Raw genomic sequence first — 27591 nt, forward strand, 5'->3', positions numbered from 1 at the left:
AACGAGATTTCCCTTAAAAAAGTCATTTATTGTCTTTATCCATACAGACTGATACCCCCTCTTGACCACTGGATTTTTATTATTCCAGCTGTGCAAGTAGCAAAGGTGCAGAACTCCATCCAGGCAGGCTTGAGGTTTGTCCAGATTGAAATAAGAAAGCCAACTCCGAAGGCAGAAAGGCACATCTGTGAGACAGGCACGGGAGCGGCACAGTGCTGGCAGGGAGGAAGGTCAGCTGAAAGGCCAGCCTGTGCACACTTTCTAACAGCACCCTCGTAATCGGAGGGACCCCAGGGTGTCCCTCTGCACCCCAAAGGATCCACACCCTCTCCGACTCTCCGACTCACCACCGCCCCCTCGCCTAGACCATGCCACTCCACTGCAGGGAGGTGTAGACGACCCCCCCGCTCTCGCCCGGGGAGCACAGCAACACAGTCTTCTTGACGTTGGAGCCCAGCCGAGACAGAGCCAGGAGGTCGCTGAGCGGCGTCTCGGCCTCCGGGGGAAGACACACGGCGATGAAGTGAGCGTGGAAGCGCAGGGGGTCCCCTGGAGGAGAGGACAGGCACTCTGAGGCGCGGACACCCCTCTGTGTGCGTGGTCTCGCGTGACGCAGCACAGGAGGCTCCGACCCCGGTCCAGGAGAGCCCCCACCCAACGGGTTTCACAGCTCATCGCTAAATCACCAGCTTCTACAGGCCTGGCACAGGCTAGCCACTTGTTAAATTAAGCAATTTAGAGATCGGTAACGAATCATTTGCCTTCATCGAATAAGTTACTTGCTTATCTGACTACTTCCGAGAGTTCCCTAGGAGATCAGTCTCTCCAGGACCGGAGTCGGAGGCTCCCGGTGAATACATACCTGGATAGACGAGGTAGTCTCCTCCAAATTTGCCGGCGGGCGTGACGTAGTAGCCCCGCCGCCGCAAGTCCCGGTACACCCGATACCGCGCCTCCATCCTCTCGTCGCACGGCTGGGGCCAGTCGCCGGCCATCAGGAGGCGCTCCTCCGGCTCGTACCCGAGTCGCGCCCTGGCGGTGCACAGCTGCACCGCCGTCGCCGCCTCGGGGAACGTGAAGGAGCTCTCCAGGGAGCTCAGCCGATCCCTGAGCGGCTGCTCCGCGCTCGCGGCGCCCCCGTCTGGAAGAGGAAGAAGGGTCAGAGTCCCAGAGTGCCGAGCGAGCGAGCGAGCTCGAGAAGGGAAGCCAGCTCCTGCCGCGGTCTGGGCAGTGGAGCTCCGCGGGGGCAGAGGACTCGGCTGAGCTCAGCTCCTGCCCCTGCTGGCACTCGATCGCGCCCGCTCGGCCGCACAGCGCCGCCCCCTGGACGGCAGCGAAGGCGCGGGTCCTTTTCTGCCGCGTCCTTTTCTGTCTAGGCTCCAGACAGACACTCCCTCCTGTAACCGGCTCAGCGCGCTGGGCCCCGTTCCGCACGCCGTCGGCCTGCAGCCGACCGGGACCGAATCCCAGCAGGGGCGGAGGAGATCGGCACCCCTTCCACAGGCGAGGACGTTCTCCCCCGGCTGCCCGCAGACAGCAAGGCAGAGCGCTCGTGGAGCACAGCTGAGGGAAAGGAGTCCAGCACGGGGGAGAAAGACAGACTGGCATCTAGGAGCGTGTGTGACATGAACAACCGCTCTCGCTGGGAGGCTGCCAGGAGAGGTCAGCAAGGCAGCCCCAGCCTCGTACCACCGCTCGGCTTACGCCTCACTGCAGCCCTTTACCTCTCTGTTTCTGGTTCATCACTCTCTGCAGCACTTGCTTCCTGTCCTCCAGGGCGATCTTCTTCTGCTCCAGGAAGCTGTGCTGCAGCCTCTCTCGGTATCTCTCCACCTCCTCTGCCCTCACGCCATCTTCAGCCTGGAAGAAAAAAACTTCCTACCTGACGTTCAAACTCCGGACGCGCAGCTGGAGACTCGGGGGCACTCGCATGAGGAACTATTCTGAACAAGGTCACAGACTTTCACTTATTTTAGACCAAGTCTATACAGACCCAGACCTCAATAGCAAGAGAGGCAGGGGGGGAGGCAGCCGAAACCAGTTATTAATAATAATCCTTAAACTTATGTAGCGCTTCTCTGGACACTCCACTCAAAGAGCTTTACAGCTTATGGGGATCCCCTCCACCACCACCAATGTGCAGCCCCACCTGGATGATGCGCCAGTCCGCTCCCCACACACCAGCTCTCAGTGGGGAGGAGAGCAGAGTGATGAAGCCAGTTCAGAGATGGGGATTATTAAGAGGCCATGACTGGTAAAGGCCAGGGGGAAACTTGGCCAGGGCACTGGGGTTACACCCCTACTCTTTTCAAGAAACGCCCTGGGAGTTTTAAAGACCACAGAGAGTCAGGACCTCGGTTTTACGTCTCACCAGAAGAACGAGGGGCATTAGGACCCACACGGGCCGCAGGGTGAGCGCCCCCTGCTGGTCCCACTAACACCTCTTCCAGCAGCAGCCTCAGCTTTCCCAGGAGTCTCATATCCAGGTACTGGCCTGGCTCACACCTGTTGAGCTCCAGTGGACTGCCAGCTGGGAGTTAATTTACAGCCAGTTTATATATCAATGTACCCCATGTACAAACTGGCTATAAATCATTATATAAACATTAGTCTTGTGCTGGAAGAGCCAAGAGTAATTAAACCAGATTTTTCCCGTCACTTTGTCACCTCTCAAGCTGACCCAGCCAGAGCCTCTCACCGCGGGGTGTCGGGAAACGGAGGAAGGGAAAACCCAGGACTGCGCTCACCTCCGGCGAGGCTGCGGTGACCAGCACGGCGCGGCCCGTGTCCCTCAGCAGGCGGGCCTCCTCCGGCAGCAGCTGGGCCGGCCGGCCCAAGCGGAGGTTCTGGCGGGGCTGGCGGGCCAGGGATCCGATGAGCGTGCCCACCACGCCCGCCCGCTCCCGGACCCTCCGGACGTCGGCCGCCCTCCACAGCAGAGGAGTGGAGCCGCAGAGATAGACCCGGGCTGCCGCAGCGTCCGTCTCCAAACCGGGCTCAGCCGGAAGCTTCTCTTCTTCGGACCCGGGTTCGGCTGGCTGTTTGCATCTCCCGTCCCCCCCAGTCTCTGGCTCACTTTCAAACCCCGTCTCTCCTTGGTGTGCGGCCATGGGTTACACAGCTGTATTACTTCATCTGTTCCTCTGAAACTTTTTCTTCTGTTTCCTAGCTCCCCTTTATCGTTTATCTCCGTTTAGACCAGCAGCCTTGCCGGAGCGTGCAAAACCCATCAAGCAGTGGGTCTTCCCTGCTATGTGCCTTCGGACTTGAAACTCGTGTCTGCAAATCTGCAACCCTTCCTCGCTCGGGTCCGACAGTGCAATGAAAGTCTTGAAGAGACACGTTGATATTATAATCTCAATCAGAATATTTAATAAAATAACCCTGCTGCATTGTGATGTCTAGTAATTTTACTTTGATATGCGATATTTAACTCGGACAGCTCTTAATTTAACCACTTACGCACGCGTTGTATTTGTGTAAATAACCTGCAATCCGGAGCATCTATCTGAACAGACAGCTCTCCGCGTGCACATTACGCTTTCCCTAGAATTACTGGACCTCAAACTGAGGTTAAGCTGCTTAAGCAGAAGTGGAACATAAGCTCTAATGCAAAACCCTAGCTTTTAGCTCTATTTAACGGCGAGAGCACGAAACCTCTAACCGGTTTTGCTCACCCGGTAGGAGGAACACGACCCGATTGCATTTCAACTCCAATATGGCGGCCTTCGGTGGTCTCCGGAAGGCCTCGGGCGTTTCCGGCGACCTGGGGGCTGTTCCCATGGACGCGGTGACGTCCGTCAACATGGCGGCCTCCTTATCTGGGTCTGATCAGCTCTTATTTTTTTTCTCAATAAAGAGGTAAGTCGTATCTTTTAGGAACAGGTAAAGGTTTAATCTAGGAAAGGAAAACGTTTCGGCTGTGAAGCCTTCTTTGGAGGTATCAGACCGAGTGCAGGAAACTGTTTTACTGTGTCCTCACTCCGACTCTGTATTGAAGACACTGGACAAATCTTATTTCGTTTACCTTGCTGAAATGTTATTTGAAACTTGAAGCGCTCTGCGGTACGGTGATTCTTGGGGCGCATTTCAGACAATCCGTTTGCAAGCTTTGGGATTTAAGAAAATTTGAAAACTTTCTTTTGCTCTAGCACAACGACGCCGTGCAGAAGCAAATTTATTGTGGGGTTCTCGTCGCCACACACGGCACCGCAGTTTAAACAGGAGTGTATTATTTTTTAGTTTTGACTGGGAAAATAAGTTACGCTTTTAATTCCTTACATGAGGTACTACGGAGCTGAGGAAATCAATACATACAGTTAATAAGTGAACCTAATGCAGTAACAATATTTTAAGTAAATGTGTATTAAGAATTAACAATAAAAACAATGACGTTTCCATCTTCATTAGCCTCCAAAATACCGTAGTGTAGGTCTTCGGCAAGGTTTTTGTTGTAAAATAATGAATTGATTACAGATCGAGAGCGCGCATTATTTCTTGTTTTTAATCCATACTGTCATAGGGGTTAAACAACATGCCTAAAACACTTCAATACGTATTTGGGAGACTGCGCTATTGTTTTATAAGCAATATCCTCATCGGTGAAGGAAAACCCTGTAGCACCACCTAGTGTCTGTAACAGCAGCCTGGACGTGTTCGATTTTTTCCTGTTTCGGTAGTATTAAAACGAGTTCAATTTATTCTGTTTGCGTGGACATGCTGTGATGTCTTATTGTTATCACTAGTGCATGCGTAAAAACGCGACGTCCATTAAACAATCACAGTTCAAAGGTTGTGCTTTTTAACAAAAACCTTGAAATTCCTCAATACGATAACCTCGATCATCAATTCGATGTAATAGTTTAATCGATGCAAAACACAGCAGTTCTAACGAATAAGGTATATAGGTAATATATACAATATATAAGGTAATAGGCACACACGTGTATATATAGTTGGAAAGAAAGTTATTCAAAACACTTAAAACCGTTATGGAATTGTATTTAGCAGACACAGGGAGGTCTTAAAATTATCCCCAAACCATTGTCAGGTTTTATTGTGGCGGAGCTGCAGAGCATGAGCCCGGGATATCTTCTTCCACCAGCCGGCTTGACACACGCGGGACTTGATGTCGTTGCTGCAGAAGGCGTAGATGAGGGGGTTGAGGAGCGAGTTGAGTTCTCCCAGCAGGAAGAGCTCGTCCCTCAGCAGGGCCTTCAGGTGGCACTGGGCGCAGGAGGCCTGCACCAGCCCGGCGATGTAGTAGGGCCCCCAGGACACAGAGAAGCAGACGATGACTATGAGGACCGTGCGCAGCGCCTTGAAGTGTCTCAGGTCTGCAGACAGCGGGGACGCGGGGCCGACTGAGACCTGCAGGATCCGCTGGCGCTGCAGGTGAGCGGTCCGGCCCAATAATATCTGGGCGCAGATCAAAGTGAGGAACACGGGCATAAAAACCACAAAGCAAATGATGTACAGATACTGATTCTTCGTCGAGTATAAAAGGCCACAGACGCCCGTATAGTTAGTCTGCTGCAGCTGTGGAGCAATTAGCGGCAGGTTGCCCACGAAGTAAGAGAGACCCCAGAGAGCGGCGAGGGCCACCGACACGGTCCTGTTGGTCACGGTTTTGTGGTAGTGGAGCGGACGGGTTACAGCCAGCCACCGGTCGAGAGAAATGAACAGCAGAGTCAGCACAGAGCCCACGCAGGGACTGATGGTGAAGCAGATCCTCAGCAGACAGAAGGTCAGATTCTTGTCGAAGTCGCCGTCGTACAAATCGTCCAGGGTCTCCACCACGCACATGAGCCCTACCAGCAGGTCCGCCACAGCCAGGTTGATGATGAAGACATAGCCCTTCGCGCGCTTGGCCTTGATCAGCTTGTACGCCACAATAATCACAACTATATTCGGAACTGGAATCAAGATCCCCAAAGTAGCGTGCAACACGGCGTACACAACTGACATTCCTAACGGCGCCGGTTCCCCGCGGGATTCATCAGACCGTGATCGCTGCAATCATCGCTGTGCACTAACTGACATGGGTCTCGGTTCTCCAGAGGTTGTGTCAACGCCCGTGAAACAGCATCCGGCAAGACGGCCAAGATTTGTTAGCACATCTCTCTGATTATTTAGAGGAAAATCCGTCCGTTTCACAGCGTGAATGACAAACCCGTTGAAGTTATTTGGTCCTGTTTTCTCCCGTTTTGGAGTTATACAACTCACAGGTTCTCAGACTGTTCTCCACACTTTGCTGCAATGATGTGATGAAAGGGGGGAAATAGTTATCACAAAATACACACGTAGATCTTCCCTTTCTCTCCTTGTTCAAACAAGGCTAGATAAGCTATCACAACTGGTCATGCGCAATGTGTACTTGAGGGTACACGCCTTTTCAGTGTTGCTTCCAGGAAACCCATGTTGTTTTTGCTCTCTTACAATAATTGGTTCATATTTAGGCATCCAGCTGAAATACTGGCTGTTTAAAACTGCTGTATTTTGTGCTTCCCTGGTGTCTTTGTATTTCAGTTACTTAAGGATTTTCAGCGCCATGGGTTAAGACCTGTGAAAGATTTCACTTTTCCTCGCATGTCACGATGACATGCGTCTTGATTCTGTCAGCATCATTTAGACTAATCTAACTGCTTTAGTGTCACACGCAAGCAGACTACGATTTAAAAGGGAGGAGAATCCTTCCTTGCTTTAGTTTAATACAGAACCATTATCCAGCCATGAGGAGAGAATGAAGTAGATTCTAAGAGTTCTTGTTTTTTAGGTTCATGTATTGAACAGTAGGCACTGGGGTGCTTTTGTAAGGCTGAGGCATGGAACAGCAACTTTATTGGCTTGTACTTACAAAGCACTTTTCATTACAGTACACTCTCTATAATAATAATTGCTTACACTTATATAGCACTTTTCTGGACACTCCACTCAAAGTGCTTTACAGGTAATGGGGATCTCCACCACCACCAGCCCCACCTGGATGATGCGACGGCAGCCATAGTGCACCAGAATGCTCACCACACATCAGCTATTAGTGGGGATGAGAGCAGAGAGTAATGAAGCCAATTCATAGATGGGGGTTATTAGGAGGCCATGACTGGTAAGGGCCAATGGGAAATTTGGCCAGGATGCCAGGGTTACAACCCTACACTTTTCGAGAAACGCCCTGGGATTTTTAATGACCACAGAGAGTCAGGACCTCGGTTTTACATCTCATCCGAAGGACGGCACCTGTTTACAGTATAGTGTCCCCCATCGCTATACTGGGGCATTAGGACCCACGTGGACCACTGGGTGAGCACCCCCTGCTGGCCCCACTAACACCTCTTCCAGCAGCAACCTTAGTTTTTCCCAGGAGGTCTCCCATCCAGGTACTGACCAGGCTCACACCTGCTTAGCTTCAGTGGGTTGCCAGTTGTGAGTTGCAGGGTGATATGGCTGCTGGCATTATATATATGGGGTTCCTTTATATGGGATTCATCCAGTACTGAAGTGAGGCATCAGTTCCCCAGCTGAGTTAAGGGGAAACGTCAGGGATGCCCGAGTCGGTGTGTATCTAGGACACAAGGGTAAAAGTCCTGCTCTTGTGCACGGCGCTAGGGAAATTTCAGTCCCCCGTCTTGTGGTGCAAGATGGCACATTTCCAGATCTAGCTAAGGCTAGATTTTCACTCCGGCAGTGAATGGGAAGTTTAAATGCAGCTGCAATGCCCAGTTTACACCCAAGGTCTCCACTTCTATTAGAATACAACTTGGAATGGAGTGAAGATAAAATACAGTTTTACAGGTATGTCTTTCAGACTTACATTCCAAATTTGTCAGGTTGTTGTTTTTTTTTTTTACCATTTTTAAACAGCTAATTTTATAGGATCCCAAATTCTGGGGCAGGAGAAAAAACAGTCTGGAAAAAGCAGGTGTCCTTAAATTAAGGGCTCTCTTACACCTGTGGCTGTGTATAGACATCAGCACGGGCAGGTGTGGAATGTACCCAGGTCAATCAGGACACCTCATGTTGGTCCGTGTCACTGCTGTATCCTGATCAGTAACGGCTCTAAGAAAGACTCCAGCCCACACCAGGTGTATAAAGAATGTATGAAAAGGGGAGTACAGAAGACAAATGTTGTGCATTAAAGTTCTCTGCTGATGTTTGGCTTATAAACATTAAACACTGTACATCTCTACACCATTCAGGATCAAAGACAGCTGCCAAGCGCATAGGTTAATGAGAACTGGAGAACTGAAGAGGTTCAGTCTAGAAAAGTTAATCAGTAATGAGTCCTACAATAAAAAAGAAAAGTCACCTTAATAATTCTGTTGCCAGGTGACATTTGTTCTGTATAAAAACTGTCCCGCATACCCTACAATATTCTCATCACCTACAAATCTGCATTTGCTTTGCTTGTGCTAACATGCAAATTCTGTGAAGCCTTTTTAAACTTTTGTCACAGGGAAAAAAAACATCAAATCATTTCTGCTTATTTAGCAGAACTTACCAAGAATTTTAAATGACATCAACGTGATTAAATGTTTTGATAGGAAGAAATACAATAAAAGCGAACACAGTTCATCACCAAACAACGATTCCTGTCATTTATATGCAGGGAAAAACAAATAGCCATCCAAATCCATCCACAGAAAAGCAAACAGGATTGCTTACACTTTATTCTCGATCCCATTTATAACTCTCTGTAAGGAATATATTAACATGATTAATTTCTGTCATGAACCATTAAGAAAAATTAGTGCACACCCTAGGTTAGGAGAACAATTCAGAATTTGGGATTTGTTGTTAACATCTTGTACAGCAGAGACTGGCTATCATCTAATACATATCAGTCTTTTAATACCTTTCAAATAGTTTTTTTTTATAAATGCCAAAGTGATAAAGTGGTAACCATAAAATTATCTGTTTTGTGTACCATAATCTAACATTTAAAGTATTTCATAAAAGGTACTTGGTAAATCACTAACTGCATTATTCTGTTACAACTTCTGTTTACAAATATCACATGAAATCCTCACAAGTCTGAACTTCCAAAATGACCAATTAGTTGATTGGCAAGCAGTGGACATAAAAAGACAACAGTCTCGATGCAACAGTGAACAGATAACGGTCTCGATGCAGCGATCCTTCTTGAAACACTGTTAAGTGAATTGCACACCCCTTCAAAAATCCCACTGGAGTAGCAGAGATGCTCAACAATCAAACTTTTTTTTTCCCGTTAGACATAATCCACTTTATTATAATTTTAATTCCACTTTATGCTATAAAAAGAAATATAAAAATTACAACCAATCAGAAATCAACTTAAAAATGCCATTTGGATGTTTATCTGACATTTTTTTGAACTGCGAAATACAAAATACAACAAACGTACGTTAACATTTAGCTATACAAAGGCTCAAATTAGTTAATAAAAAATTTAAACTATACATTTTATTGCACCCTGATGAACGTGCTGCAATAAAAATGAACATCCCCAATGCTCAAGGTCACCTGTTTCAAAGGAGCACTCCCAGAGGTTCAGCAAGACTGATAAGAGCTTCCAGCCTGCACTTGCAGAAATCTGCCTTCAATGCAGTCCTTCATAGACATCAGCTCACTGCCCGTGGAGAGAGCCATTTAAAACCTGGAACACAGGGCAAAGCGTTAAACATTTCTTCTGGAGTTAGTCTACATTCAGAACTCTTTTCCAGCATTTACCTTTTTTTGCCAAATCGCACAGAATGAGGGGCGAGATTCCATATAGATGCAGGAATATATAAATCAGCTTTCAATAAGTGTCTTTTGGAATGTGCACAACAAATTCGGATATCTTTAACAGTGGGCCAGAGGTATATAACCCTGGTCCTTGAAGGCCAGTGTGTTCGCAGGCTCTCATTCCAACTCAGCTCTTAATAATGGCACAAATTAGCTTGTAACAGGCTTAATAAGACAAGGAACAAGTAAAAGGTTTATTCCATGCTGAAAAAAAGAAGAAAGAGAACACAACGTTTCGGCCGTGGAGCCTTCTTCAGGTGAAGGTCACCTGAAGAAGGCTCCACGGCCGAAATGTTGTGTTCTCTTTCTTCTTTTTTTCAGCATGGAATAAACCTTTTACTTGTTCCTTTGCAGCCTACGCATGCTGACGCAGCTACCCACCTGAACTTAATAAGACAAGGTTTAACAGCTTTTCCCAGCTTGAGATGCAGCCCCTATAAACAGACCTAAGCAAACCTGCAGACACACCGGCCCTCCAGGATCAGAATGGGACAACTCCTGCTCTAGACACACAAGTAAGAACCTCTTTTATCTCTACAATCAATTAAAAACATCTCGCCATGTCACAGACCAGAAACCTACAGGAGGGCTCTTCGCCGTTAGCAGACCAGGCTATGACCGGTGATGTGGCAGTGAATCCATGCGGGCGTTCAGCTTCATCTCGTTCTCCAGGATCTGGACGAGCTGCTGCATCGATGGGAGATGGCCTGATTCCAGCTTAGACCACACTGGAACATCTGCACCAAGCAAAAGCACCACAGTCCTTTTAAGGATGTCCCAGTAACAGCTCACCCGCAGGAGCCATTAATGCGCTGCTTAATCACTGATAAAGACCTTTCACTATTCTATCAGCAACGAGTGTGTCTGCACACATTCACTGTACTCTGCACTAGTACGTTCAGGGCCATGCAGAGGATGTCCCACGGTGCTGGTGAGGTGTTTAAACAGTGTCACGTTTTATTCAAGGTGAAACATCCAGCCTACGGTTACAATTTGAACTTCTTGGGTTTTAACTCAGAATGAGGGCCGACGATACATTCCCATAAACAATTAAATGAAATTCCGGAGCGTGACAAACTTACCATTCAACGTGATTTCAAATGCACCTGTGGACATGCACTGATTCTCAACCATGTTACTGAGGAAGAAGACCATCATACAAGCATAGATCTACAAAAAAGAAATAAGCTGAATTGAGCTATAGGTTACTGAGAAGACTCCAACCACAGCGCTCACCTTATTTCACAAGTACAGTGGCATAAACAAGGTCTGCTGTTTTCCAGGAGGGCACTCCTGGGATCGACTTATCTAATAAGTACACTTGAGGATATACTGCAGTGATCTCCAAAAAGGTAACCAGGTATATTAGATTTGATCATTTACCTGCTTTATAATGCATATTTTTCATAAAACATTGCTTACATAATTAGGTGTATTTTATATATACCCCAGATACACCTATATACATATATACCTAAATTTCTAATGTGATTTCAATAGGAGAAACTCCAGATAACACTGAAGCCTCAACTTCCCAAAACATGCCAAGCGTGCCCCTGATGTAAATATCTTAGTTTTGTGCTTTACATTGCAACCAAAATGTAGCCAGGCAAAGTAGCGATAATAGAGCTACATGAGATACGATCCAGATGATAATAAACTGTTACATTGTCTCTCAGTGTTATCAGCACGTGCAAGTGCAGCCATGTTACACCCACGGGGATCTTCTTCACAGACCAGTATGATGAAACTGTGCGAAAACCACACAAACACACACATTCCCCGCTGATGTGGCTAATGAGGCCTGAGACTCCAGGGAGTGAGGGACGATGACTCCAGGGAGTGTTTACAAGCAGACACAGGCCTCTCACCTTGTTCGCCTGGCCCCACTGCCACAGACCAGGAGCTTGCATACCAAAGACAGCAAACGGATCCTTGCCAAGTATTATCAGGCCGATCACAGCTAGTTTGAAGACAGAAAGGAAGGAAGCAATATGCCTGTTGACACACAAACACAAGAGAGCACACAGGAGGGATTAACATTAGGACTGGCACTGCATACACCACATTAAATCTGCCTTCAATCACTGACTGACTGAGAGGATGTGCATTCAATACTGCACAAAATGTGTGCATCTCGTGTGCAAACCAGACCTGGTTTCTACTACTGCTGTATGGGATTCTGTCATGTGGCCCTCTGTTACCTCATTATGCAAGATCTGCTATTCCCCTCCCCCCCGCACTGCTGTCGGACTGTCTCTATTGGCCTCCACAAGAAGAATACAACACAGCAGAGATCTTCAGCGAAGCACAGAGGGGGGAAAGGAGGAAGGCAACTATCGTCCTCCTCCCCACCTCGCAACCTTCGCTCCTCTAATTCTGGTCTCCTGTCTGTCCCCCAAACCCGTCTACACTCTGGGGGTGACAGGGCCTTCTCCTGTTATGCCCCCAGGCTCTGGAGCTCTCTCCCCAAGGATATCAGAGAGTCACCTTCTCTCAACTCCTTCAGATCCAGACTCAGACCCTTCTTCTTCAGAAGAGCCCTTACTGAGCTGCTTCTGTTCTTTGCCCCTCGGCTCCTCCTGTATTCAGTTCCCCCATCTGCTGTCTCCTCTCACTGTGTATTCTCATTGTGCACATCTTGTGCGTTTTCTATTGTCGTCACTCTGTCAGGTGCTTTGAGAAGCCACCTTTAAATGCGCTTTATAAGACAAAGTTTATTATTATTACCATAAACCAGCTTGTGCTTGCGGAAGATCCTATTGATTGTCGGGGGCGACGGCCAGACAGCAGGGGGCGCTTCTTACCGGTAAACGGGCAGGGGAAGGTAGTTTTCTCCCTCGATGCGGATGTCTGGGTACCGCTGGTTCAGCACCCGCGTATACTCCTCAAACACCCGCCGGTACCCTCAGGAGACGCTGCGGGGAACGAGCTGCGTCAACAAGAGCCTTTCACGACCAGCCATCGTCTCAGGGCTGGCAAATAAACACAGACTCCCGCAGACAGCTGGGGTCATGTGGCCCAACCTGCTCGATGGATGGCTTAGTAGCTGCAAATCTAAAAAAATCTTGAGTACATCTAAAACATCATCCAGCTGTTTTTTTGTTTTTTTTAAAGGAGCCCAGAGTTTAGGCCTCAACCACCTGGCTGGGAAGTCTGTTCCAGACACCCGCCGCTCTTTGGGTAAAGGTCTGTCCTCCCCTACAGCCTGTCCTAAATGTTTTCCCCTCTATTTTCTAATTTGGACCCCACAGAAGGGCTAACAAGCCACAGGGCGTGAAAAGAGCCCCAGTGGGTGCAATTCGTGTGGGAATTGCAATCATGTGCTCAGACACTGAAACAGACACTGGGCCCCAAGTCTACGTGAGCTCTGCCATGTGGCAGCGTGTGTCTCCTGCTGCCAGCCTGCTTTGTCAACTCAATCATTAATGAAACGCAGCTGAATGAATGACAGGTCTCCCTGGCATCTTTATCACTGCTGATTAAATTCAAAGCAGAGTCTGAGACTGACAAAAAAGGATCTTTGCACCACAGAAGCATGATTATCTGTTCCACCACAGAAGCATGATTATCTGACTGGATAGGACTGGAGTTGTGTTTACTGCTACAGTAATTAGCTCAGCCTGGGAGAGAGCAAAGTCCACTTGAACTGGCACAACCAGAAGACAACAAAGCACTGGGATGTGCGGACATCAGTGTGAACCTCCTGTCAGTTCTGAAGCCGAGTGCAACACAAGAAAACACACGCGTGGGGCTTGTGTCTAGTGCTCAGTACGTCAAAACACCATCTTCCATCTTCCATTAAATAAAAGGGAAACTGCAGTTTTTCTGCCTGCCACCAGCACTGAGACCCCCCGCAAGCAAGACAGAGCGTCTGTCAGGAGCAACAGCGCAGCCCGGCTGTCCTGTCCTGTCCCGTCCCGTCCTGCTGGGGACCGGGGCGCCTCCCAGAGTCTGAGACGGGTCTGCGCCGCCTTGCAAGGCGAGTACTCTCCACAGCCACGGACAGGACGGAGGCATCAGGCTCTCATACTCGGAAAGATCGAGTGTGCTCCCCCTACCGCCTTGTGCGAAACCCGTGTGCGCGCCTGGTTCACCCGTTTAATCTTTCACGTCACCTAACCCGAGGGTTAACTGTTAACTGTCATCTACATGCGCCCTTGCAGTTCACCGTAGAGGCAACAGCTCGCTCCGCTCCTTCAGTGCCAGAAAACAGGCGTCCTCGGCTCGGGAATGTGCAATTATCTGGAAATACAGACTGCAACTACCAACACCGAGCAAACGCCGAGAAGCGCATCGCCACCGGGCGCGGGTCACTTCACGTTTGCAGCCAGATGGACGAATTGACGACGACTGAAAACGTTAAGAGATAAGAAGCCGGGGTCAGAAACAATTAAACGGCTTCCGATGCAGGTCTTCGCTTCCTGGGTTAAGAACAGAAATGCAACAACGCCGGCTCGGCAGGACGGCGTTTACTGTCGCCCTCCTAAACGTGGAAAAGAGGAGAAAAAAAACACGGGGCGAGTGCTCGAGAGGTTCAGTTCATCTCGCTGACACGGCCCGGCGTGTATGCGCGTTAGGTAGCTAATTAAGTCGATTGATCGTTACATAAGCAGAAACCCCCCCCCACCCACCCAAGGCTCAGTCCTCGCTTCCGGACGATGACAGGCCCTGCACTTCTTCAGCATTTCCTCCAGAAACCGAGCAGCCCCGCGCGTTTCCTCTTTCCTCGTCGTGAACCTGCGCTTACCAGATCTGAAACTTCAGCAGCGGCCCCGTCGCGAACTGCATCTTCAGCTTCTTCCCCGCGTTGTCCGCCGAGGCGGAATACAGAGCGAAGAGCCCCAGGAGCAGGAACGCGAAGGACAACCACCGCCTCTCCATTCCGCTTCCTCCCGGCTCAGGGAACAGACACAGTCCGGCCGCCGAGCGGAGGAGGGGGAGGTTACTCTCTGCGTGCGGGGTCACGCACACGCTACGCCCCTGCGTAGACGCCGCGCAAGGCGCCCTGGGAGTTGGAGTCCAGCCATGCTGCCAGGGCGAGGGGTTCACGTGACATTCCTCGTATCGGGGGGGGGGAGGGGGGCGGGGCGCCCCCGCTGCAGTGGACACCAACATTAAACTCAATTCTTCAACCACCCTTAAGCAATACGTCGCGTTTTTATAATGCCTTATAAATCTATCAAATAAAAACATATTTATGTGTAATAACTTAAGCAGATCTGCAGGTCAAGAGATGCGGTGTGATACGGCGAAGTCCTATTGGTTTTTTTTTTATTTATGCTTCAACAATAACAAAAAATACAATGCAAACAAGAGTACATATAACATTTTAAGACAAAAACCTCGTCAGGAGTACATATTACAAAATAAATTCAAAATTATGAAAAAAAGTTTAAACAAATGAAATAAAGATCGCACCCGCACCCCTTTCAATATTCTTACATTTTGAAATAGTCTGTAGATATTCCTTTACATTCAGTTTTAAAATGCTCAGACAGAGGATTCTTCCCAGACCACTTTTTATATACCATTTTGTGTATATAATAACGTGCCATTTTAATAATTAAATTTATTACGATATTTTAGCATTGTTTTCGAAGGGGCAGAAACTCAACATAGCATCTTTTTCTTCAAAACAAATATCAGTACTGATGTCTTTTTTAATATTAGTTTGCAACTCAGTCCAGAAAGTTCATCTAAATTATCTAAACGCAAATCATCTAAATTAGTTTTAAATCGCTGGACAACAAGAGTCTTAACTGGGTAAATTCGATGAATTATTTTGTATGAAACCTCCTTAACCTTATTTGTTATACAATACTTAGGTTCTTTTGAATATCAGTGAATTATATCTGCCATTACTAAACAGTAATTAAGCTGCTCACTGCCTTGACTGATCGATAGTATCAGTATATCTGATATCGCCCTACAACTCACAGCTGGCAGCCCACTGGAGCTCAGCAGGTGTGAGCCCGGCCGGTAACTGGATGGGAGACTCCTGGGAAAGCTCAGGCTGCTACTGGAAGTATTGTTAGTGGGGTCAGCAGGGGACGCTCACCCTGCTGTCCATGTGGGTCCTAATGCCCCAGTATAGTGACGGGGACACTGTACTCTAAAATAGGTGCCGTCCTTCGGATGAGACATGAAACTGACTCTCTGTAGTCATTAAAAATCCCAGGGTGTTTCCTGAAAAGAGTAGGGGTGTAACCCCGGCGTCCTGGCCAGATTTCCCCCTGACCTCCTAATGATCCCCATCTCTGAACTGGCTTCATCATTCTGCTCTCCTCCCCACTGGCGTATCTTCCAGGTGGGGCTGCACACTGGTGGTGGTGTTGGAGGGAGTCTCCATTACCTGTAAAGGAGTGTCCAGAAAAGCGCTATATAAGTGTAAGCAATTATTATTATTATTGTTGTTGTTGTTGTTAGAAATCACACAGAACCTTACTGGCCCCCTGCAGTTTCCGTACAGGGGAGGAGGTGACACGATACATCACACCGTTCAAGACCAATCAAAGACATTTGATCATTTTATTTGCTGATGTTTCCTCTGCTTTTACCATGATTCAGCCACTCCTGCTGGCAAGGACACTGTCAAAGAATTTCAAATGAAAAAATTACAATCTGATTAGATGAATGTCAGATTCAACTCAAAGTTCTCAACGGGTCGAGGTGAGGAAATGGGTATCAGTTGTATGCTGCACTTCTATTGAATCACCACTAGGCGGTCTCTTGTCCTCTCACTGTGCACTAATGATTGTAAGGGCAAACACACTGACATCTCATCACCTTAGCTGCTGCCACAGCCCTATTATCTTAATCAGAACCCAGAAGATCACCATGATTCAAATCGAGTTATTTCATTGAATAGCACAATATGCCCTCTTTAGAGTTAAATGTTTTGAGAACAAACATCTTTAATTTTAGGAAAAAAAAGTCATCTCCCATCCAATCCACTGTAATAAGTGGTCGGATTGAAGAGGTGTAGCAAGTATATGGGAACGATCATAGATAAAGGCTTAAGATGGGACGAATCTCATGTCAGACCATTTACGAAAAAGTCCAACTTTTCAGTTTTTAAAATAAATCTGTTATATTTTTTATTGAAAGTGTCTTAACATACCGTTTTAACATCCATACCGTGAACTGCAAATATGCTGGGGAAAATGAGCATTTTTAGTGAAACCATCAGAGTGAATCAGGTTTATCAATCTAAATGCAAGGGGCTCTAGAGAAGACCAGCAGCACTGCGGAGTGTGAGACTCCCCACCTCCTCTGTCATCAGATCTACCTCCACCTGGGAGACACCTCAAGGTCTAAGGGCAATAAATCATTCATCTCCTCTTCAATTTCATTTTTGCATCATGTAAAATAGTCTATTATTCACTATAGGACATGTTCCCTAAATAGGCTGACCTGATACTTGACTTGACTCTGCCGTAAACTCTATTTCCCCTTGTAACAGATAATAAAGTTTGATTTGAATAGGAAATTATATTGAGGCATAAAATGTAATAATGCAATAAAATAAGAACATGACCAGAACCTCTATAGTAGTATAATAGATGCAGTTTTTTTCCAAACGTTGAACTCACAGAAGAAACCATTTGTGTAATGGCATAGTTCTCTTTCAGAACTGCTCTGAATGTGAAGGTTCAGGCAGTGCTAATCAAATTTATGCCCCCCCCCCCCCCCCACCCAAATTCTACCATTCAACACTGAGTACAGATTCTTTGACATTTCTTTTATTTTACACTGTCCAGTTCATACAAATGGCATAACCGATTTAGGCTTCTGAAACATGGTAAAACAATTTCACAATGTTCTTAAGTTTTTAAACTGTTGAGCAGAGCAAAGCATTTAGTACAGTATGTACAGTCCTAAAATATAACTAGGATTTGTTTTGTTTTGTTTTTTTAAACTGCATTGCATAGCTTTACTGTCTTGTGCTAAAGAATAATACTTATTCGTGGCTCAGGCATTTAAATTAGTCCATACCAAAATAGAAGAATCTTGCTCTCTAACACCTGCCAGATTGTAGCCTTTTTGTTCGGCGAGTCACTTCATTTAAACGTAACAAACTGTGATTGTGATCGGAGAAGGAAGTGTCCAGAGCAGATGCAGAATTCCGAAAAATAAACCCTGCGATTTATATAGCGCTTGAGGACAGAAAATGGCCAAAGAATTCCTTTCTAAATTACAATCCCAGTTCCAAATCCTCCAGTTCCTGTAACAACTGGGACTCCTTCTGTATCTTCTCAATCTAAAAAAAAAAAAAAAAACAGGGATGAAGACAAAGATGTCAGAACACAAATGTCACAGCCCGACACGCAACACACGATTCACGAAAAATACACGAAAAATACAATGTACAGAGACACACTGGACTTCAGATGCCCAGGGAAACATGATAACAAATTCAATAAAGTTTCCACAATAAGAATGATGGCAGATAAGGTGGGGTGTACATCATTTCTTTGAAGCTGGAACTCCACTTACAGTCTATGTAACTCACTACATACTGCAACTAACTCAGCAGACCTGGGGTTTGAAGTACCCAACAGGAATCAGTATCTGGCACACATGGCTTCCTCCATAAGGTCCAGCGTTCCTGGATTCCTGAGTCCTCCACACACCAGCTGGCGCCGCGGGGAGAGAATCCCCCAGGGCCGCCGCTGAAGGCACCTCACCTGGTTTTTCTCCAGCTGCTTGCCGGCGGCCTGCTGCTCCTTGAGCTGCTCGATTGCCTTGATTTTCTAGGAGGCGAGGAGGAAAGACAGGGAAGTTACCCTTAAAAAAAAGATTTATTTCAAGCCACTAACACTGGGGTGACGCAGAGCCAACCTTTTTTTTTTTTCCAGAATAACTCTGCCGAAAGAAAACAAGCACTGGGTCTCAGTTCCAGGGAACAGCCAGCGGGCCCCCTTGGATCCATAAGCTACCAGCATCCAAGAAGCAACACAGACTGAATGGCCTCTTAGCATTTGCAACCTTCCTTCTGTTCTGAAGTATGAAACGTCCCCATCTTAAGCGGAGACCGCAGAGTCATCATGACGTCTCAAGGGTCAATGGGCGTGCAGTGCTTTCCACTCCCAAACGACGGACAGCCCATTTACACCAGCTCCTCATTTTACACCAGGAACAAGCTCCACAATACTGCTCATCAAGCGTGCGCTCCTACACGAACGTTACATCAAAAACATTTAATTCTCACGTACCACAATGTGTAAATCATGGTAAGGTAAACAGGTACCACAGTTTTAGTAAAACATTATAAGAAAAGGAACTAAATGAAAGCAGAAAAGGTATCTGCGATTAGTGTTCACCTGTTTCCACAGTATTTAGCTTTACGTCGACACTTACAGACTCCAGAGCACTGACTCCCTGCACTGGTCCTAGAAGAACGCTTTCTCTCCCTAGTTTTCATTCCAGCTGAGTTCTACATTTATGACTTAACCCGTTTTGCCTTCACAGACTTTTATTTACCTGGTTTCTTCTGTCGGACCCGAGTGTCGGAAACAGCCGACTTCAAGGGCACCATTTTCAACAGCTTCAGCACACAGAACCGTACACAGCCTCTTCACAATTTGCTGGCCATTATTTCTGACTAATCAGCTCTTGCTGTCTGATCAGCTAATGAGGCAGGGATGGGGGAGTGACCCTGCATCGGAACGCCCACAGTGGGTGTGGCCCAGTAACCCGACAGGTATAAGTGGGAGTGACCTTGTATCAGACACACCCATAGTGGGAGTGTCCTGTATCAGACACACCCATAGTGGGAGTGTCCTGTATCAGACACACCCATAGTGGGAGTGTCCTGTATCGAACACTCTGCACACCTGAATAAGGGCAGTTCTGAAACTGAGACATTGGTCCAGTATTTATAATCATTACAGACCTGAACCCTGAATGCATCTGGATGGAAGCTGAATACAAATTTACAAACATGCCTGAAACAGAAAACTGAAAAGAGCCTGGGATGAAGAACTGGGCTGGGTCAAACACCAGCAGACTTCCTGTCTGTAGTACAAGCCCGTGATGATGCTCTGTGCCTGAACAAATAAAACCCTAAAACACAGCTACAGATCTGAATACAGTGCACAATGATACAGCAGAGAGAGCCTGGCTGTGTGAAGGATAGTGCCCAGAGCCAGCAGTCTTCACAAAGCTTATCACGCTCTTATTTCCTCTTACTTGTGTATTCAGGTCATGTGAAATCCACTTGCCATTCAGACATGTACAGACAGAACATCATGGAGGTCCCTCTACAATCTGCCGCACAATCTCACCGCCACTGTGACTGAAACACAAGGGCGCCCCCCTGCTCCCCAGGCGGAGAAGGACACGTCGGCCTCAGCCGGTTCAGCCAGAGAGACTCGGCGTTGCAGCCGGAGAAGAACCTTTTCCTCCAGGAAGGAAACGCGGTGCGCACACACACCTGCAGAACAGGCCCCCCTGAAGACGGAGCGCCTCCTGCAGGAAGGGCGGAGCAGCCCCCCCCCCCCTCCCGTTACCTTTCTGAGGTTCTTGATCTTCTTGTCCGTCTCGGGGTCTCCGGAGGTGGCGGCAGCGGGGGAGGGACACGCGGGAAGGGGGTCCGGCTGCTTGTCCTGCATGTCGTCGGACTTCCCCTCCTGCGGAAACAACAGCGTCACCGGGACCCGCGCGCACGGGGGACCTGCGGATGTACCGCCGCCCCGGCGGCCCCTGGAGTCGCGGCCCTCCCGCGGTTTGTGCTCCAGCTCGAGCTCGCGAGCCGTCTCGCGGGGCGGGGGGGGGGGGGGGGGGGGAGGAGGAGGAGGAGGAGGAGAGAGGTGGCCCCGCGCACCTGCTTGGCCGCCTTCTTGGCCTCGCGCTTCTTCTGGTTCTTCAGAGCCGCTTTCGACAGCGGGCGCTCCCCTGCGGCCGGCTGCTTCATGTTCTGCGGGGGCTCCTCCTCGTGCTGCAACAACAGGTACGGCCCCGTAACGACAGGACGGGGGACTCGCAGGCTGTACCCCAGCGCAGGGGCTCCCCGCTGCTCCCCGACACCCCCTGGCTGTCATTCCGGCCCACCTTCAGCAGATCAGTGAAGACTTACTTCACAAGTGGCTTCAAGTGGATATTTGCATTTCGTTTGCAGTCCCAAGCTTGGGATTTTATTTCACTTACAGAAAGAGCACGGTCGAAACTCCAATGTGTTTAAGAGCTGGGAAGAGAAGGTTGTACATTATTCTTATTGAGCCGGTGAAGGGTTTGACTGTGGAGCTGAGGCTGGAAGGAAACCCAGCAGGTGTGGAGGTCAGCAGGACCGGAGGTGGAACGCCGGCGCTCCCAGCTCGGGCCGTTTCAGGTTTGCAAACCACAGCTACCTGGGAGCAGCACATTACCCCAAACTGAAATAACACGACCTTCGGGAGGCAGCAGTGCGAGCTTAGCTAATGTCAACACACGCATGAACAGGGAGACACACACTCTACCGCCCTGTTCAAGGGACACATGGCTCACTGACGTGGACAAAATAAAAGCATTCAAATTCAGTCTTTTCTGGTGCATCAGCAAATATTTTCTCAGTAAACATAACAACAAAATATCGCTGCTCACCTTTAAAGGCTTGAGCAGTCTGGCTGCACACTTCCTCAGTGCCCTATTAACACCCATCACACCTACATGCCCCCCGCGATCTCTCAACTCCAGCTCTCCTCCGGTTCCCAGCACGAGGCTTGGAATGCTGGGAGATCGAGCCTCCTGGTCTGTTGCTCTAAGGCTGTGGAACAGTCTCCCACATCAGTCAGCACTTGTCTCAAGAGCTCTTACAACTTCCTTTCATACTCCAGATTTAACCATGTGTAAGGCTCGTGTGCTGGTGGTTGAACACTCGGCCTGTACGGATGGGATCTGGATGGAGACGGATATTCTTTGTACAGTTTACTGCTGAACAGCCTGGTTTCCACCTGCTGAATCCTCACTCCCTCTTCTCCGGATCTTTCCTGTTTCTCAGTCATGGTCTCCCCAGCAACCAATCAGAAAACACAGAAACCCACATCAACCTAAACCTGTCCACCACCTGAAACGGAGAACTCCACACAACTCAAAAATATCTCAAACTGCTCAACCCAATAAAACTACAATAACAGGACCTAAGCTTACATGTGTATAACTGGACTATTTTGTGTGTTCCTATCTCTGTATTATTGTAAAGCTCCACGACCTGAGGTGTCTTAAAAGCTGCTGTACGAAATGATATTAATATAAAGTAAGACTTTACGGCAAACTAACACAACACACCAAACCACTATTTGCAACTCGGGTTAACTTCCTCTGCCTCTGCTGCGCTGATCGCTTGCTCCCCTGACCCGTCTCCCCCTCTGAAAACCGCTTACCAGCTTCGAGCTGGCGGCCGGTCTGTTCCTCAGCGCCGGGGGTCTGTATGCCTGGGCCGGCTTGGGCTCCGCGTTGCCCAGCTCGCCGGGCGCCGCCTGGTACCTGATGGGCTTCTCGGGGAAGACCCCCTCGGCACACGGCTGCCACAGCACCTCCCAGAGCTCGGCGTCGGACGGCACGTCGGACTTGTGGAGCACGGTGCCGGTGTAGTGCCATATCTTGTACCCGTTGCCAACCCTCAGTCTCGGGGCGCACGTCGCCGTGACTATGTGCTCCCCATCCGGGCACCAGGAGAAGAAAGTGGAGTCCGGCGCCTGGGGCTTGGAGATCTGCTTGTACCTCTTCGCGTCCCAGACCTCCATCTGCCCCCGGAGGTTGCCGAAGCCCGCCAGCACCAGGATGTGCCCCTGGGGGCTGTAGAAGGCGGCGTTCCTTGGGCCCGTGCCGAAGTCGAACACGGGGTCGCACTTGAGGTTGAACACGGTGGCCTTGGCCGGCATGAAGCCGTAGACCACGCAGAACTCGGCAGAGCTGGGGCTCCAGACCACGTCGTAGATCGGGCCGCTCTTCGCTGCTCGGGACAAGAAGGGGAGACGGCTCAGCCGGGGGCCGGGGGCCGGAGGCCACTGATCGGCGCGGGGTGGGAGGGGGGGACACTTACGCAGCTGCACGACCGCGCTCTCGCCGTTGACTGCCAGGTAGTGGAGGGTCTGCTCCCCGTAGTACGACGCCCCCGTCTTGTCCACCTCCGTGCTAGCGGTCACCAGGACGGCAGAGGCTGCGGAAAGGATCGAGACGCCCCCCGTCAGGACTCACACGCAGAGCCACGGCTCGTAACACGAGCTCGATCACGCCCCCCCTCCCCCAGCAGCTCACAGCGCCTCCCGCTGCCCTTTAGGTCCGAGAGCCGGGCAGGAAATCGAAATACACATTTATTATCTACTGGGGGAGGGGTGATGGTAAAATTGTCGATACACAAAGAATTACGAGAAAACAAATGAGTCAAGATCAATTCTTGCTGGGCCCTGAAGGCCCTCCTGTCATGGAACGGAGTGTTGCTGATCAACACAGTACGATCAGCTCGATGGGGGGGGGCGTTTCATGGTAAATACACAACACTACAACAGCGAGCCATTTAGCACTGTTCAACCTGCACACTACATGCAACCTGATTAGAAATTCTTTTTACGGGGGTCACGAGTGCTAAAAAAAGGGTCTCGCTGGGGGGTTACACTCTGCGCTCCTCCGAATCGGCGCCGGGACCCGGGTCAGCGCGACCCGTGAGACAAAGACGGGACTGTTTGTGCACACGTGCACGCGTACCTTTCTTGTTCCACAGCATCGTCACTTTGTCAGACTTAAAGAAGCTTTTGTTGGCCAAAGCTGAGGTCGGCCCTGCAAAGTTGGGGTACTGGTACAGCCGCACGAAGGAGGGGGCCCCTTTGCTTCCTGGGACATAGACAGCGACCTCAAATGGCAGCACAATGCCTCGGGTTAGTCTTTCCACGGCCGACGGACGAGCGCACAAGGAGAGAGCGGATAACACAGCACGGCCTGGAGCGTCTCAACTCACCTTGCTTGGCTGAGCTCCGGGAGACAGGACGAACTCCGTGACCTTCTGCAGGTGCAGCTTGTTGGCAATGGTGTCTGTGAAAAGACGGCACACTTGACAGGCTTGTCAGCAGGGACGAGATGATCATTAAAGTAGAACGATCAATACTGTTCTGTACAGACTATGTCTTAGGACTGGGGAACAAAACTGCCAATTAAAGAGATTAGCCTGTTATCCAACATGGTGACCATGAAAAGCAACTTTGCAAATGCAAGCAGTAAGAGGTACAAGCAAGCACACTGAACACAGCCAGTTCAGATACCTGGAAACAATCTGTTCAAACCAAGAAAGCGTAATATGCCTACACCTGAATCTCTGCGTCTATTTTTTCTGCTACACAGTGCTTTTAACACACGTTTATACTTGAGGTAGCGTGATAATTGCCTCTGGGCTTCACAAAGGTCTTTAAATATGACACATTAACACACCTAATTTAGTTATTCAGATGATGACTCTGATGATAATTTACAACTGAAAATTGGCGACAGAAAATATTATTTCTCATGCAGATTTTTAAGGACCAAAGAAAAAAGCACATCTTCTCTGAAAGCACTGCTCTGAGGAAATCAGCTCTCAGGTTTTAATACGTTTCCCACAAGGAAACAAAAGGGGATGAAATTTAGAAGCGGCTTCAGTCCCCTTGTAAACAGATTTTTATTATCCAGCCACTCTCAATTAGCACCCAGTTCAGGTCGGGGTCAGCGCTGTCACAGAACTGGAGCCGCCACCACGGTTTCTTTAACTGCTGCAGTAGCTCATGCTCTTAACGTAAGCGCTGCTTACCAAATTTGTTATTTTCGAAAAAATGGAGCTCGTTATTTACATTCCTGACGGCAATACTTTCATCATCGGACCAGGTTGGGCACCTAAAGAAACAGGAAAGGGAGTTAAACGCCGCCAGTGTGGAACGAACCCTCGTTCGACACCTCTAGGATTCTCTAGCATCACAGCAGCTCTTCACTTTGGGGTCATCTGGCTCGTCAGCAACATTTCACCTGCGGTGTGTCACTGTGACCTTTTATGCATTTAACAATTTTTAGTGCATTTAAAACCACCAACCTTTTGTTTACGTAAAGGGTTGTGGAAATCTAGAAAAGGCAGCCCAGCCCTGTTGTTGAAGCCAATTCCCTGATGATCAAGATCCCTGGATCAATTAGCTACCAACTACCAGACGAACGAGAGGGGGCTGAACGAACTCCTCTCGTCTGTAACTGCAACTCTGTTCTGAAAACCCCTGCCACACTTACCAGCCCTGCATTTTCTTCTGGTAGAAAGATTTAAGACACTTCCCAGTCTGCAGATCCCACAGGTGAAGGTTAGGGTCTCCTTGAGCACTCTCCTGCGTTTCTGGGACAGACCAGAACGACACCCTGATTTTCTGATTTCCACGCAAATCAATGGATAAGAAAACAGCTTTGTCCATGAGGATAAGTATAAATAAAGGCCGAGTTACGTTTTCAGAAACTGCTGGTTGTTAAAATTTCTATCCCTGCTTCATGCATTAGACCATTCATATGAAAAAATTTAAGGTAAATGAGTACAATGAGCTTATATTGAGTTCTGCTTTATAATGCGATTGTCAGAGTGACATACATGTGAAGCACTGGATCTTGGTATAAGTATGCTGTTGCATATATCTGTAATCAAAGGAGAAAGAATCCATGTATGGCAGGTGTATTGTTGCTGTAACGGCGCGATGTGTGAGCATTCTGCCCGCAAATACTGAATGTGAGACCTTTTAAAAAGGATTAAATGTGTGTTTAAATGTGACGGTAGCATAAACACTCAGTTTAGACAGAGTACCCTAATAGGTTTGTACACGAATGTGGCCCTATCAGAGACAAAGGAGGGTGATTGCTCTCCGTGCCACAGAGACAACTGCGTCTGTCAGGCAAATGCAAGAAAGGAGGGAGCTGTGTCCGGGGATACATACTGCTATAAGGCTGCCACGTTGCCAGAATGGAGCTCTTGGGAGAGAACTCCAGACAGGCCGTCTTCGGAAAGTCGAGAGACTGCAGGACTCTGCCATCAGCCACATTAAGTACACTGACCCTGTGAAGGAGAAAGCCACACACTTCTGTCCGGGCTCATGCTCCAGTACCGGCATTCAGTTTTATTCAGCTGTTTTATTCAACGACAGAAAAGTATCCCTTCATGAGCAACAACACGGCTTGGCGCAATCGAACTGCACACACAACAGAGCCCAGTACACTTTTACTGAAACATGGCGACAGGATTCATGTTTAATTAGCTTATTTATTCTATTGCATTACTTCATCAACAGACTCAAGACTTCATCAGCAAACAGACTCAAACCAGACTCATTGCTAGAGCCAGGGCTGGTCTGTTCTCCCCCTCTCAGGGCCAAAGGCATCACTCACTTGTCTCCATTGCACCAGGCGAACAAGGAACCGTCTCTGCTAAACGTCACAAATTTACTTGCTCGTTCATCCCTGGAAAAAAACCAAATCAAACAGGATTTAGGAGAACAACATTTAAACACACCTGTTGGCATTCTCATCATCTCACCACTGAAACAGCACTGACAACAAGCAGGGACATTTAAGTCATTCCAGAGCATGTCTGAACTTAAGACCGTGCACCCGTATCAACCTAGGAACAACTTTATCATTTCAATTTCCCCCTTTACACTTGCTTTAACCTGGGTGCCAGACATATCAAGCGAAATCAAAGTTTTTAAGGCAAACTGACATGTTTTGAGTAAAAACTTTAACTGAAGAAATACGCACTGTCTGCAGTCAAACCTATACCCCTGCAATAACATACCTTTTAAAGACAGTATTTTCGACACAGTCTGGAGGGCCATAGATCATGGATGTTCCATTCGATGCGCGAACTGTTGACAGCGATAGTGACAGAAACAATGTCCTCTTAATAAAACACACTGTCTTAAACTGTAAACGCCAAACACAGTGTCTGCACCTGAAGCCCTGAAAGGTCAGGACCGCTGCTTCGTGTTCGCCAAGCAAATTGTGTAAAACGTCGGGCGATCTTTTATTTCAGAGCATAACCGAATATAAAGTCATCCGAATATAGCTTTTTCGCCTTGAAGAGCACATACTGTTTCTGAACAAGATCACTGTTACACATATAATACCCAAAACACAGTCAGGGCAGTACACAGTTTAAGTTCATTATTTCGGTTTATTTACATTTATTATTTCTTTAGTTTTATGTCTGCACTTAGAAACAGCGTGACCAAACTGCATGGTGTACTGAACGGTTCCACAGGGATGTTGAGCAAAAAACATCCCTCTACTCCTAGATGTACTCCTACGTCCCTGGGCAATCTCGGACATCCACCCGCGTTACGCGGGCAGTTAACTAAATTTGTCTTCCACATTTTGCTGACTGCCTCATAACCACACACGACCAACAAAGCAACATAATCACGCTACCGACCTGCCAGCACTGGTGTGGGGGGCGCCATCTTGCACCGGAAGGGGAGGGACAGGAAGTGAGTGTGGGCCCATGAGACAGACACAGGGAAAAACACGTCGACAAAACCCGACCGCATCACCCGAAACGCGTGTACGTGTATCAATGCACACGTCAGGAAAAAAAAGGTCCGGCCGGGAATTCCTGCTGGTTTCGGCTTCAGAGTGCTGTATTGCGATAGATAGATATAAATAAGAGTATAACACCTGATTTAAAAGTAATACTCTGCATATTTTGGTTGCTGTTGCAATGAAAATTAAATGGTTCTGATATTTCAAAGCTTAGTTTTTGGCATAAGAGATGAATCCCACTGTTGCCAGAGCAGTAACAATTTGGAACATAATTACATTCAGAACAAAAACATAATTCTATTATTTGAGTGTCCAGTTTCT

At 48.2% G+C, this 27591-nt stretch overlaps 4 protein-coding genes across 4 annotated transcripts; all 4 read right to left on the minus strand.

Annotated features, from left to right (window-relative positions):
* Positions 1–7: 7 nt before the first annotated feature.
* On the minus strand, positions 8–3720 carry tsen34 (TSEN34 tRNA splicing endonuclease subunit). The gene is made up of 4 exons (XM_088913458.1): positions 2748–3720; positions 1725–1860; positions 863–1141; positions 8–549 (listed from the first exon to the last, which is right to left on the minus strand). Exons 1-4 carry the CDS (start codon positions 3108–3110, stop codon positions 362–364), a joined length of 966 nt encoding a protein of 321 aa, XP_088769584.1. The 5' UTR covers positions 3111–3720; the 3' UTR covers positions 8–361.
* Positions 3721–5046: 1326 nt separating this feature from the next.
* LOC148837156 (glucose-dependent insulinotropic receptor-like) lies at positions 5047–5967 on the minus strand. Its single transcript, XM_088914282.1, has one exon. The coding sequence runs from the start codon at positions 5965–5967 to the stop codon at positions 5047–5049; it is 921 nt and encodes a 306-aa protein (XP_088770408.1).
* A 2661-nt stretch (positions 5968–8628) lies between these two features.
* On the minus strand, positions 8629–14718 carry LOC148837157 (thioredoxin reductase-like selenoprotein T1a). Its single transcript, XM_088912859.1, has 6 exons — positions 14516–14718; positions 12573–12683; positions 11637–11763; positions 10848–10935; positions 10348–10502; positions 8629–9634 (listed from the first exon to the last, which is right to left on the minus strand). The coding sequence occupies exons 1-5, from the start codon at positions 14647–14649 to the stop codon at positions 10378–10380; spliced, it is 585 nt and encodes a 194-aa protein (XP_088768985.1). The 5' UTR covers positions 14650–14718; the 3' UTR covers positions 8629–9634; positions 10348–10377.
* A 2776-nt stretch (positions 14719–17494) lies between these two features.
* On the minus strand, positions 17495–27388 carry eif2a (eukaryotic translation initiation factor 2A). The gene is made up of 14 exons (XM_088914093.1): positions 27164–27388; positions 26528–26597; positions 26122–26193; positions 25674–25792; positions 24988–25087; positions 24524–24606; positions 23702–23775; positions 23452–23596; positions 22790–22906; positions 22128–22699; positions 20594–20707; positions 20280–20399; positions 18456–18521; positions 17495–18028 (listed from the first exon to the last, which is right to left on the minus strand). Exons 1-14 carry the CDS (start codon positions 27276–27278, stop codon positions 17963–17965), a joined length of 1833 nt encoding a protein of 610 aa, XP_088770219.1. The 5' UTR covers positions 27279–27388; the 3' UTR covers positions 17495–17962.
* Between the last annotated feature and the right edge of the window lie 203 nt (positions 27389–27591).

The sequence above is a fragment of the Atractosteus spatula genome, chromosome 4 (genome assembly GCF_055471065.1).
Source record: "Atractosteus spatula isolate fAtrSpa1 chromosome 4, fAtrSpa1.hap1, whole genome shotgun sequence".
Lineage (NCBI taxonomy): Eukaryota > Metazoa > Chordata > Actinopteri > Semionotiformes > Lepisosteidae > Atractosteus > Atractosteus spatula.

Bases quoted from the DNA above. Each gene is read 5' to 3' on its own strand.
- eif2a (XM_088914093.1), bottom strand. From the start codon at position 27,278: ATGCGGTCGGGTTTTGTCGACGTGTTTTTCCCTGTGTCTGTCTCATGG. The intron at 25,088-25,673 runs GTATGTATCCCC...GGTCTGTCCCAG, and splicing joins AACGTGGCAGCCTTATAGCA to AAACGCAGGAGAGTGCTCAA. The intron at 22,700-22,789 runs GTAAGTGTCCCC...TGTCCCGAGCAG, and splicing joins GAGCGCGGTCGTGCAGCTGC to CGAAGAGCGGCCCGATCTAC.
- LOC148837156 (XM_088914282.1), bottom strand. From the start codon at position 5,967: ATGTCAGTTGTGTACGCCGTGTTGCACGCTACTTTGGGGATCTTGATT.
- tsen34 (XM_088913458.1), bottom strand. From the start codon at position 3,110: ATGGCCGCACACCAAGGAGAGACGGGGTTTGAAAGTGAGCCAGAGACT. The intron at 1,861-2,747 runs GTGAGCGCAGTC...TTTTTCTTCCAG, and splicing joins TCACCGCAGCCTCGCCGGAG to GCTGAAGATGGCGTGAGGGC. The intron at 550-862 runs GTATGTATTCAC...CCTCTCCTCCAG, and splicing joins AGACTACCTCGTCTATCCAG to GGGACCCCCTGCGCTTCCAC.